This window comes from Monopterus albus, unplaced genomic scaffold (genome assembly GCF_001952655.1).
Source record: "Monopterus albus unplaced genomic scaffold, M_albus_1.0 scaffold335.1, whole genome shotgun sequence".
NCBI lineage: Eukaryota > Metazoa > Chordata > Actinopteri > Synbranchiformes > Synbranchidae > Monopterus > Monopterus albus.
In genome coordinates, this window is record NW_018128215.1 from 649923 (window position 1) to 662160 (window position 12238).

The window sequence follows — 12238 nt, forward strand, 5'->3', positions numbered from 1 at the left end:
TCAGAGCAAACAAGCTGCAACCAACATTTACATATTATGAGCTCATAAAGTTGATATGTGAAGGGTGTGAGAAAACATTTGCCTCTTCACATGTCTGGCAGATATGAGGCAGCATTGGTTTGGACTCAGATTTGTGTCCATCTGAATAATGTAAGTTCAGCGGTGGCTTTCTTTTAGCTCTGTACTCGTTCAGCACTAACTCCTGATGGAAATTTAAATGCTCCGGTATGCTCAGCCAGCTTATCTCTAACTTTGTCTGCTGTTTGCTGTTGGAGCAGTAGCATACAGCAGGTTTGTCAATTAATGCTCCAGGAGTGGTGAGAGGGAACCAGATTGGTCCAGTTGCATGCTGGGAAACCAAAACAATGAAAAGCTCTGCAGAGCCAGAGACAGGCCAATGCCAAAACCATTGTCAGTTTATTTATATAACGCATTTAAAAACAACAACAGTTGACAAAAGTGCTTTACAAGATAACTATGACACTATGACAGAATAATATAACAACACAATACAGAAAATAACAAAGCAAACACTAAAACTATAGGTCTGTTTAGAAGAATATATGTACATGGAAAGGGAAATTTAAAAACATAAAACGGTAGGCAGTCTAAAAATACAGTAGCCTATCTAAAGCTGTCCAAAACTATATTAGGAGGAAATACTGGAAAAGAAAGAAAATTTAATTTAAACTGAGCCGAATGCCTTAGCACAGTGAAATGTTTTAAATTGAGATTTAAAGATCATAACCAGTGGAGCTGATCTAATATGTAAAGGCAGCTCATTCCAGAGTTTTGGGGCTGTAATTGCCAAACCACGGTCACCTCGACTTTTAAGTATGGTAAAAGGATCAGCCAAAGCAAGCGATCAGTAGATCTGAGAGGTCCGGGAGGACAGTAGAGCTTTAAAGGGTCAGAGAGATATAGCGGAGCTAACTCATCAAGTGCTTTAAAAGCCATCAACAAGATTTTAAACTGGATTCTGAAATGAACAGGTAACCAGCAGAGGGACACCAACACAGGCATAATACTTTCTCTTTGACCAGTACCAGTTAACGAACGAGCAGCAGCATTTTGGACAAGTTGGAGGCGGTTTAGTGAGGACTGGCAGACCCCAGTATAAAGTGCATGAGCGTAGTCCAAACAATTTGAAATAAAAAAGTGGATGACCTTTTCAAAATCATGTCAAGAAAGGAAAAGACCTACAGTAAACAGTTCGCTCTGACCAGAGAATTACTTTGTTTATCCATTTTATATTTGCTATCCATTATGACACCCAGGTTTTTTTTTTCTGATGGTTCTACCAGTGACAGTGATCCTTTTCGTACTGAAGCCACTGTTAATACAAAATAATGGAAAATTTGCTTCAAAACACTTGAAGGGTCAGTTCACCCAAAATACATCTGGCCTTGCAGTCAGTGCATTTGTCTAGGCTTCAAGACTTCTCCCAGATTTGTGCCCACCACAGTGATATTTTGTTTTTGATGCTCACAGTGTTCAAAAATTATATTTTAAAAAAATCAACTACAACCTCTGTTTCCAGAAACAACATCCTGTTTACTCTGGATAGTCTACAAAAATACATGGGGAACCGTTTCCATTGGAGCAAACAATATAAAAACCTTCCAGAATAATAAGGAGACTGTTTCTGTCAGTGCTGAACTCTCACACAACACAGCTGAGATTCCACTTAGCTCCATTGTAGAGTGAAATATGTCAAAACCCTGTAAAAGAAAAAACGAGAAATATCTGCTTGTATAAAATAAGTATATAGCTTTGTAATTTGACTATATTGACCCTTCAGGAGGCAGAATTTTTTTAACTGCTATGTAATTTAGTGTAACACAAACTGTTACTGCTTTCCAGTTCGATTTGCTTGTTCCTTCACTTATAGCAGCTGACGCGCAAATCTACCCTGATTATCTAATAATGAACTGAGGAAATGTGAATTATGGGTAAATGTGCATCACTGCTGCCTTGGGAAAAACCACTTAAACTGACTGCATCTTATTTTTTCCTTAACAAATGTGTTGAGTCAGTTCCGTGACCCCTCGGGCCTGAAAACCTTATTAAAACTCAACTGTGTGGTTTCAAAAATACTGTACACAGGAGTCAGTGAGTCAACAAAGAGGATCTCTTCATTCAAGTCTGACTTTGGAGAACCATGGTATTTAATAAAGGCTATATAGAGTGTGCAGAGAGAGAGAGAGAGAGAGAGAGAGAGAGAGAGAGAGACAGACAGACAGTGACGAAAAACTCCTTTGACTGGCGTAGGATTATTGAAATGCACCTGGAAAGTAAACTAATTTTCTCTGCAGGTCAGAGGACTGGTTATGGTAATAAAAAGAGAGATGTCATTAGATTCAGTGGTATTTGAAGATCTCTGGAGGTGGGGGAGGAGGTGTCGATAATATCTGTGTGTCTGTAATATCTCAGTGAGAGAGCGAAAGACTGAGACAGAGGAACAATGTGTGTGTTCCAGTCTACGTCCCTCCCAGTGTCTCTGTCTCTTCTGTGTGTATGTTATTCATAAGCTTGACCTACATGCACTTATGCTCGTGTGTGTGTGTGTGTGTGTGTGTGTGTGCTGGTCCATGCAAGAGGATCTGATAAGGTTCTGGTCCACAAGATTCACAGATTCACCAACCACTTTCACGGTCTGACCACCCGGTTTGATGTGTTTTACCTACAATAGAGTAGGAGCTCTGGATGATAGTCTTCACTGTGTTTATGCTTTCATACTTTGTCTAACTGTAGTGCTACTGCTCAGGCCCACTTACACCTTCCCAGCATTTCTTTTTCCTCTTTTTATTCTGCACAGGCTGCCATGGCTGCTGCCAGAAATTTAAAATAATGGAAAGAAATGGAAACAGCCACAAAGGGAAAAGTGTCTATATGAAAATCTGTGCATGTTAATACTTAAATCTTACACTATAAAAACAGACCTGTTCTACTGCTTTAAATAGCAAAGTATGGCAGCAACAGATTGCAGTTAAGATGGTTTACTTGTCAGAATAAATTCTATCTGTAGGTAGCACATCATCTGAAATGCAAGCTGTCTCCTAAGCAACAGTGAGCAAGGGACTCCAAAGAACGTTGGACTTAGCTGCATTGGATCTTTAGCCTCTTGCATCCCTTTGGTGTCCTTCAGCATGAAACATCACAGCCTGGCCTGGTTAGTAAACATGAGTGTGCTCTGTGTGGCCTACTGATGTTACATTACTGAGGTTGTAGGCACTGAAGGGAGCTAAAATTGTCAGTTAACTCTCGCCGCTATTTGGAGCTGCCAACACGCAAGAGTGAATTTTGTAGCTTTGAGGCTCCCGTGAAATAACTTTTTATGTCTCCTCATGAACAAGGATGTTGCAGCAGAATGTACAATCATCCATCCATACATTATCTATACCACTTATCCTAACAAGGGTCGTGGGGGTGCTGGAGCCAATGCCAGCTGACACCGGTACCCCAAAGGTATTCAGTCAGTGGTGGAAAAACTACTCTGTTTGTTTATTTAAGTAAACGTAGCAATACCACAGTGTCAAAATACTCTGTTACATCACATTTAGTGTTGCAGCTAGTAACGGCGGAGCTGATTTTAACTGCCTTATATGCCTATAAGTTGAAGTACTTCACATACTGCTGGGTAGCTTGTGAATTTACCACCGGGGATCATGAAAGTCTTTTTGATACTGTATTCCATGCATCCGTTATCGATACCGCTTATCCTGACAAGGGTCACAGGGGGCTGGAACAAATCCCAGCTGACACTGGGGGAGAGGCAGGGTCCACCCAGGTCAGGTCGCCAGTCTATCACAGGGCTGACACTTAGAGACAGACAACCACACACACTCCTAACCAAAACTGCATGTCTTTGGACTGTGGGAGGAAGCCGGAGTACCGGAGAGAACCCACGTAGGCACAGGAAGAACATGCAAACTCCACGCAGAAAGGCGCCGGGTTTCAAACCTGGAGCGTTCTTGCTGTGAGGTGACAGCACCAACCACTGTAACACCATGCCGTAAATGTACTTAGTAACTCTCCACCTCTGTATTCAATGTACAGTGACAGAGAAATGCAGCAAATCCTCACATTTGAGAAACTGGCAGTTTAGCTTGATTAAGGACTTCAAACGTTGATCTGTAATAGAAATTGCTGATTATTTTTCTGTTGACTGGCTACTGGACAGATCAGATTCAGTTACTTCTGAATGTCCTAGATGGAGTTTCAGATGCTATATGATGGAAAGTTTTGTTGGATAGAGAGAATGAATACATCACAGAATGAGTCAGCAGAAAAAACAGACTCTTTCAGGGATATAAAAGGTTTGGTATTGCTATAAAAATGTGTGGAAATGTGTTGTCGGACAGTATATGTGGCATATAATAATAAATGGCAAACATAAAATCCCCAGGGGCACAAGGCAAGTGCACACAAAACACATTTTCATCCAGTGGGAACAAATGGGAGACATTGCAGTTCTCTACAGTTCTACAAGATGAAACCACCACTTTTTCTGTCTCACAGCTATTGTGTAGTGTGTATTATTTTTTATCTGTATTGTGCCAGTCCCTTGTTAAGATGCAAACACCTTCCTCTTGACCATCCCCCCCCCCACCCTTCTTGTCCCTCTTCACCTCAGGGCATCCAGAAGTGGTGGAGTCCATTCCAGACAGCCCTACGTACAATGTGAGCAGGGAGCTCACCCTCAACGTGAGCCGCAGCGACAACAACGCCTTCATCACCTGCGCTGTCCACCATCCCTCTCTCACCCACGGGGAAAAGAGGAGTGAGCAGGCTCTGCGGGTGTTGTGTGAGTCGACTGGGAAATGGAGGGAAGTGGTGAGAGCGGTGAAACAGAGAGGATGCTGGGGGACAAGAGGGAGAATAGAGGACAGACAGATAGATGTAAGAAGGAAGTGTAAAGTAACACCTCAGTTTGCCCTGGATATTATTCCTGCATTGTTCTTCTCTTCTGTTGAGCATTATAGGCACATTTCTTCCTTCCTTCCTGTAGTTTGACCTCTGCACCAGTAATTTCACAGTAGCCACCAGTAACAATGACCACAGAGGAATTTAACCTTCCTCTGCCGGTGCACTTGCCCAGAGTTGAGTCACAGTGGATAAGAACAGCAGGTTATCATCTTAAATGAAACTATAAAGGGAGCCACACTGGACTCTGTGTCGGTGCTGCCACCCTGTGGGTGTTGCCTGCACTGCACTGCTGAGGGAAAACAATGTTGTGTAAGGGGTTATGTCATTGTCAGAGGCAGAGAGATGGTGACGCCTACAGGCTGCCAATGGGAATAGATGGAGACGGGGGAATGAGGCTGTCGGCGCCTTGTGCATGGCTGTATGGTTATGAGTCCTGTGTTGTGTAATTACACTGTGTCTGTGTGTGTATTTGTGTGTGTTTTGTCGTCCACATACAGATTCCCCTAATGTGGACATCCGTGCCGAGAGCAACCTGCCCAGAGAGGGAGAGAAGTTTTACCTTCAGTGTTTGGGCAACGGCAACCCCGAGTAAGACATCCCTGACTCACACCACGCCTGTCCATATGCATGTATATACTAGACACCATGTGCACACCTTCACACATACACAATTACAAACCCTGGACTTAATCACATTCACAAAGACATGACTACTGTTTTGTTTCATATAACTATAAGTGACTGGATCACAGCATTATTTCCAAACAATATCCTTTATAAACCTTGGCCATGTTGTACCATTTTCAGGCAGTTTGCAGTGTAACCAAGGTTTCCCTGTCTGTGCCAGTAAATAGCGAAATTAGGGAATAAATGCTCAGATTTGACAGGAATCTCAGCTTAGAAGACATAAAAATAGATGTTTTATATGCAAGAACCAACCAGTACAAACAGGGTTCATGTGGTGTATTATGCAGTGTTAATTTTGACGCCTGAATTTGATTTCGTCTCAGTCTTTTGATGAAAATGCATCTTAGTTTTAGTCAGTTTTTAGTCTTTTGATTTTTTGTTAGTTTCAGTCTAGTTTTAATCAATAAAAACTGAATACATTTTATTCAGGTTTTCACCATTTTTAAGCAGCCTTTTTAATATTTACTGTAGGCTATATCTTCTTCATCCTGGTTGTGTACCATTACACAATGTTCCTGTCTTTTGTGAGGTTTGTGGAAAGCTGTTTTATTCACAGAGTGTCCCTCTGCTCTGCAGAAGTTGGACTCGCTCACATTTGTACTAAAATCTTCTTCACTGGGTTCAGCCTGAGGGGTGACGCTAAATCTTCAGATAACATTAAAACAGTGAGATCTCTGCAGCGAACAAGATGATTTATGGTTGACTGTCCATATTAATCCTGGACCCGACTGATAGCAACACAAAAGATATCTGACTGAAAGGAACGTTACTGTTACATCTACATCTACAGCGTTTCACGTTAAATCATCGTCCCGTTTCATACGCCATGCTGCTGCATTTCCCTGGTGTGACCCAGCGGGTCTCTGGACTGGATGAACATGATTCATAAACCTGTTTCTTCCAGGAAGCACTAAGACCAAAGACAGAACGTTACTGAATGTGAGACGGTAGTGAAACACATCAAGCAGCTAATTGAACTCCTGAAGAGGAGATATTTTGGCTGGTGGAGGAAACGCTTTTACTGATCAGCACCACAGATGTGGCAGGTTGTTGCTTCATGACTTTCACATTATCCTTTACTTTTTATTCATTGATGAAATATGTAAAACATTTTGTCTTGTTTTCAAATGTTACTTTTTATTTAGTTTTAGTTTCATCAATGAATATTTTTTGTCTTAACAAAATTAACACCGGTACAGCCACAACCTCTAAATACAGTTCTCAAATCTGCTTCACTGAAGGGTTTACCAACAAATGGACCATCACTGACAAAACGTTTTCAATTTTTCTGATCTGTCACCTCTATGGCTAAGGTTTTGTTAAGTTTAAACAACTCTCTCACTACTTGGTTACTGTAGGTTTAGAGAAGGACAGTTGTCATGGTTAGAAGAAACCAGCACTGATGGTGGGAAGCACCAACACCACGGTGCTCCTGCCTTATTGTCAGGGCGCTGAAGAAGTCACAACTTGTGAACCAGTAAATGTTTTCCAGCATTTTTCTGGTGAGGACAGTTTTGGTTAGACTGTATATTCATAACCAAACATCTCCAACGTGATAAAACTGGTGACTGGACTGGCTTGAGGGAAAAAAAAAAAAAAAAAAAATCGAGTCTCCAGCTTTACCGCATTGGATATGCCATGACCTTGATGACTCCACAGACAGAACACAGCATCACTCAAATAAATGCTTCCTCCTCCAGCAAGTTGGCCTGTTTTTCTCCTACTAAAACATGCACTGAGAGAAACCTTGGCTCTTACTCTAATCACAGCTTTCTCTCTGGTCACACAGAGGGTCTCTGCAGATTTTAGACAGCACAGAAGAAGCAGACACATATATACATTTAGTTACTGAAAAGGTGTCAAGTTACACAACAGGTCCGCAACCTTAAAACAAAAAATTCCTTAAAAACGCACAAACACACACACACACACACACACACACACACCACACACACACACCTACAGGCAGGTAGCAGCACTGACAGTCTGTACATAAACACAAAACAACACTTGTGTGCAGTTACACACTAACATGTTCAATTTCCTGAGGTGTTCTCTTCCACGTAGTCACTTGTTCTAACATGACAGGTACATAAGCACAGTTAGTGAAAACACTTGCACGTACAAGCTCTCGCTTTCACTGATACAGTGTGCACAGTTTTCCTGATACCCACAAACACACACGCAGAAACAAAGTGCAACCATGTCTTAAATCCTGCCCACACAAATACTCTCTTTCCCCTGGCCTTTCTGCATTATAGATGAACCTCTAGCCAACCAGCCCTATCGATCCACTCTCCTCCCCCTGCCTCGCTCCATACCTCCATCATCGGGCGTCTCTGTGCACCGATGTGTCACTCACAGCTCGTTCACTCCTCTCCGTCTTGTCATTCCTCCTCTCCTTCTCCCCGTCCTTTCCTATAGCTGCGCTCTATCTATCCTCACACCTTTTCCTTCTGAAATCCCCGTCCCTCCTCCTCTTCCTCCCACTCTGCTCTCGTGGCACCCCCTCCTTTCTCCCCTCTCCCCTCATCCCCCCTCTTCAGCTCATCACAGGAGTGACTAGGAATAAGACCAGCCAGTTATTTTGATTGGCAGGAGGAACAGATAGAGGGCGGGGGAGGAGGAGGCGACTGTCGTCACATGTACAGTACATGTTTTAACACACAGCAAGAGTCCATAAATTATAGAATGAAGAAAAGCAAGGCATGGGGAGTGTGCCTCTGTTACAGCTTCCCACAGGGAATACCTATGTATTACACGTGTTACAATTAGACACAGTGGATGACAGCATCCATTAGCTCACGTTCTCTATAAGAAGTAGCCATATTATGGTAATAAATGGTTCCATGCAGTTCAGAATGGCCCTGATGTTGCAGGAGTTCATGGTTCAGCACTCACTGGGATCATTCATCCTAAAAATGTACTTAACCCATACTACATAAAGAGGCTGTAGATAATAGTGTCTGTGTGAGTGGCAGAGGCTGCATGTAAATAATCAAGGCTATAGAAGAGGAGAAGAGAGAAACTGCAAGGCCCACGCAAAAAAAATGTCAGCGCGAGGAAAACAAACTGACAAGAGAGCAAGAGGTAGAGGGAAGGGGAGAAAAACGTGGGTGGAAGGGAGACAAAGATTTGGTGACAAGCAGCGAATGAGTAACAGAGCAAACAAGAGAAAGGAGTGTGCTCAGCTATGTGCACCACTGCTTGTGGATCAGCTAGTGTCCAGTCAAATCAGATACAGGTTGCCCCTGCAGCTGTCAGTCAAAACCTAATCACCGTGACAACGCCTTCCCTCTGACACACCCGGCCACTCAGCTCCGTCTCCCCCTCTGGAGCTGCCCCCCATTCAAACTCAATGAACATCACACTCCACTCCATGATACACACTATATTCTCCGTGGTTGCATCCTGTCAGGCTTATAAGAATAACTTACTGTATCAAGTTCTATACTGGGTTTCCTTGACGCCTGGCAGCAGCAGCTTTCTGTTACCCGAGAGAGGATTTCATACTCTACATTCTATTATGTTTCTCATTTATTCGATCAGCACGACTGGGGAGTGCTCGCAATCGCATCACATTTCTGTTCTTGAGGTAACCAAGTTAAACTCCCAAAGACTGTTCACTCAACTCATTTACAGCTTAAAAGCCTTATATAATTTTGTCTTACTGCGTGCAAGCTTCCTTAAATGTGCGAGGTCGGCCGTGGTTAGAAAACAGCCGGTGACATGTAACAGGAGTCTGTTAAAGGATAAGGCCGACCATATGGACATTCTTACTTCACAAATCCCATGAAAAGACCGAAACAAACAATGAATTGATCCTGCTAACAAGTAGGACTTGTGCGACTAAGGCATGATAAGTGTATAACTCTGTGCCACAGAGGCTCAGGTGTTGTCCAGAAACTATTAAACACACACCAGTGAACCACATGGCTGCACCGGGTGCCGTGTTTCTTGTTAGATGGCCAGTCTTGTTTATCTCCTGCTGTTGTAATGAGAGTTGGTCTAATGCAGGGATTTGTTGAGAATAAGAAGAATAAAAAATAACACCAGGCTAACTGTAAAAATGTGGATCAGATGACAGATAAGTGTTTTAGACATTTGCATTACTTTACAAATTTTATGATAATAATTTAACAAAAGCTCATTCCTTAACATGACTGATTACAGATGCTAGAGAGAGAAATGTGCAGCACCAAATTAGTCATAATTGCAATGAAAAATGGCTTCAAGCGTATTGTGACTTTTGTGTTTAGTAATGCATGTGAGCTAAATGAGAAGTGTCCACCTAAGCAGAAGTCATAGCCAAGAATGAGCCACATTCTAGACATGCATGATGGGATTTATCACCGTGGTTCAACCAGTCAGCTTTCTGCACTTAAACAATCAGCTGTATAACAGAGATTGACTTTTGAGCATTATGTTTAATAACACTACACAAGTTACAGCCTGTAAATGTGAAGTTAATTGTTCAGTTAATTGCATATTATGAAGCATTTGGAGGCGGTGTAATACAATAGCTGGTTATATTTTATTGCAGTGTAGCCAAACATGGTCAGGAAACACTTGTTTTAAACACTTTATGGTTGAATAATCTTCTTTTATTTGCCTCAGTGCAGCTAATTGAACAGAAGAGCTCTGTTTTTTAGCACTGTTAGGATTTATATTCCCGAACTGACGCATATTTAAAAATTCCCAGTATGTCCACAGGTTCCCGAGTGTTTGCTCAGCAGCAGGTGTCGAGGGATTAGACGATGTTTCTTATTAGCTTTCAGTCACTTAAAGAATTTTGCCCAGCAGCAAAAGCAGAGCTTTAGGTTTTGCTTCCCAGAATCATCTAGCTAGATTTTAAAATATGGGTCTGAAGGAGCCCGGTCTTAGAGCTGTATTTTTTCAGCCTTACAGTTACTGTACAAATCCCCACCTGGCCGTTGTTGTGAATCCACAGATTGCACCTTCAGGTGTCGCTGAGGGTTTTTCCATATTTCAGCGAGCGATTAATCAGATCGGCACATTCAGTTCTGTCCCCGATTCAGACTTGCCATCATTGTAATTACTGTACAGCGCTTAAGGACTTGCACATTTACATAATTGATTCTTTTATCAAGGCATGTCTTGCTATCTCTCTCATACACAATCTGTTATGTAGAATGGATTTTTTAGCATAGGCTGATTTGAAATGCTGATCTTTGTTCTGTTGTCTTCATTTCTTTTAATCTCTTTTCTTCTTGGAGCTGTGGCATTCCTCCCAACCTCATCCTTCTTTCCATCATTTTCTGCTGTTATTTTACTGACTGTCTGCAACAGTTCTCGCCCCGCTCTGTTTTTTAATCATTCATCTTCTCCTTCTGCCTCAGTCCCTTCTTTGTTTTTACTGTAACATCCATCTTTCTCTTTATTTGATCCCCTTTAATTTCTGTTTTTTCTGTCTTCATTCCTCCCAGCCTCCCCTCTCCTTCATCCATTTTTTTCTTTTTCCTTTCTCTGTCAGTCTTGATCATTTCACCTTTTTCTTTCTACTGCAGCGCTTGTCAGCGACCCCTTCTCCTCATCACTTCACTTGTCAGAGATCCCTTCTCCTCATCACTTCACCCCTCTTTTTTTTACTTTTTACTCGTACAGTTCAAACCAGGACTCTCACTCTTTCTGTCACTCCTTTTCTCTCCTGTTTCAGGCCCACCTACACTTGGGAGAAGAAGGATGGAGAGCTCCCCCCACTGTCCAAAGAAGATGGTGCTTTTTTGCACTTCGAGATGCTCAACAAATCAGATAACGGCATCTACCTCTGCCACGCCCACAACAGCATCGGAAAAAGCCAGGGAGAGTACACACTCGGTGTGCAAGGTAACGAGAACAAGTGAAAAGAAAGAAGGAAAAACGGGAAAAGGAATGTGTGGTGGGGAACAGGTAGAGAAGAGGGGAACTTATATAGGCATATTCCCACAAACAAAGTATAACCAGCTCCTTTTAGTTCATTATTGGTACTCTTGTTGTTAGTCCTCATTGTCCATGCTGCATTCGTAAGTATATCACACCTATCAATCAAACTAGATTAACAGAAAATATGACCTACTCCCCCCCTTTTTTTACATTTACCTCCCCTCCCCCGAATTTCTTAATTTTTTAGTTTCATTTTATTTTTCTTTAATGTGTACTGAATATCAGTCTGCATAGAGTTGGATACACCCACACTACACACTGTCACACACACAACTTAATTTAGTAATCCCTTTGTCTCCTTTGTTAATGTCTGTTGTTTCATCCTCTGTGTTATGTCCTGTAAATGTGTTATTTTGTGTTACAATAAAAAAATTAAAATATAGACCAAAAAGGGTTGGATGTCTTCCTCTTTTATGTTTCTTAGTGTTTTTATTTCTTTTGTTGTGGCTTTGCTTGTATTTCTTCCATCTTTTTTCTCTTCTGATTTTCTTTCGTTTCTTCCCTCCCATTTTTGTTTGTTGTTTTTTTCTCATCCAATTGCGCCACCATAACCACCTCCGCCATCAATGCCACCGCTTACCATCCATCCGCTTTTGCTCGTCTTTGCACTTCTTTCCCTTCGCTTTTATGTGTTTGTTCAATCCATGGCCATTGTTGCGTTTTGCTTGCCCATTCCTGC

General features: G+C 42.0%; 1 protein-coding gene across 3 annotated transcripts in view; it reads left to right on the forward strand.

The window, feature by feature from the left end:
* The window catches only part of cadm3 (cell adhesion molecule 3), an 84049-nt gene that overhangs the window by 66282 nt on the left and 5529 nt on the right, over positions 1-12238 (forward strand). For all 3 annotated transcript variants that reach the window (XM_020624701.1, XM_020624703.1, XM_020624702.1), the window contains exons 6-8: positions 4637-4807; positions 5427-5517; positions 11294-11463. In XM_020624701.1, coding sequence (XP_020480357.1) covers positions 4637-4807; positions 5427-5517; positions 11294-11463 — 432 coding nt within the window. The remainder of the gene's footprint in view (positions 1-4636; positions 4808-5426; positions 5518-11293; positions 11464-12238) is intronic.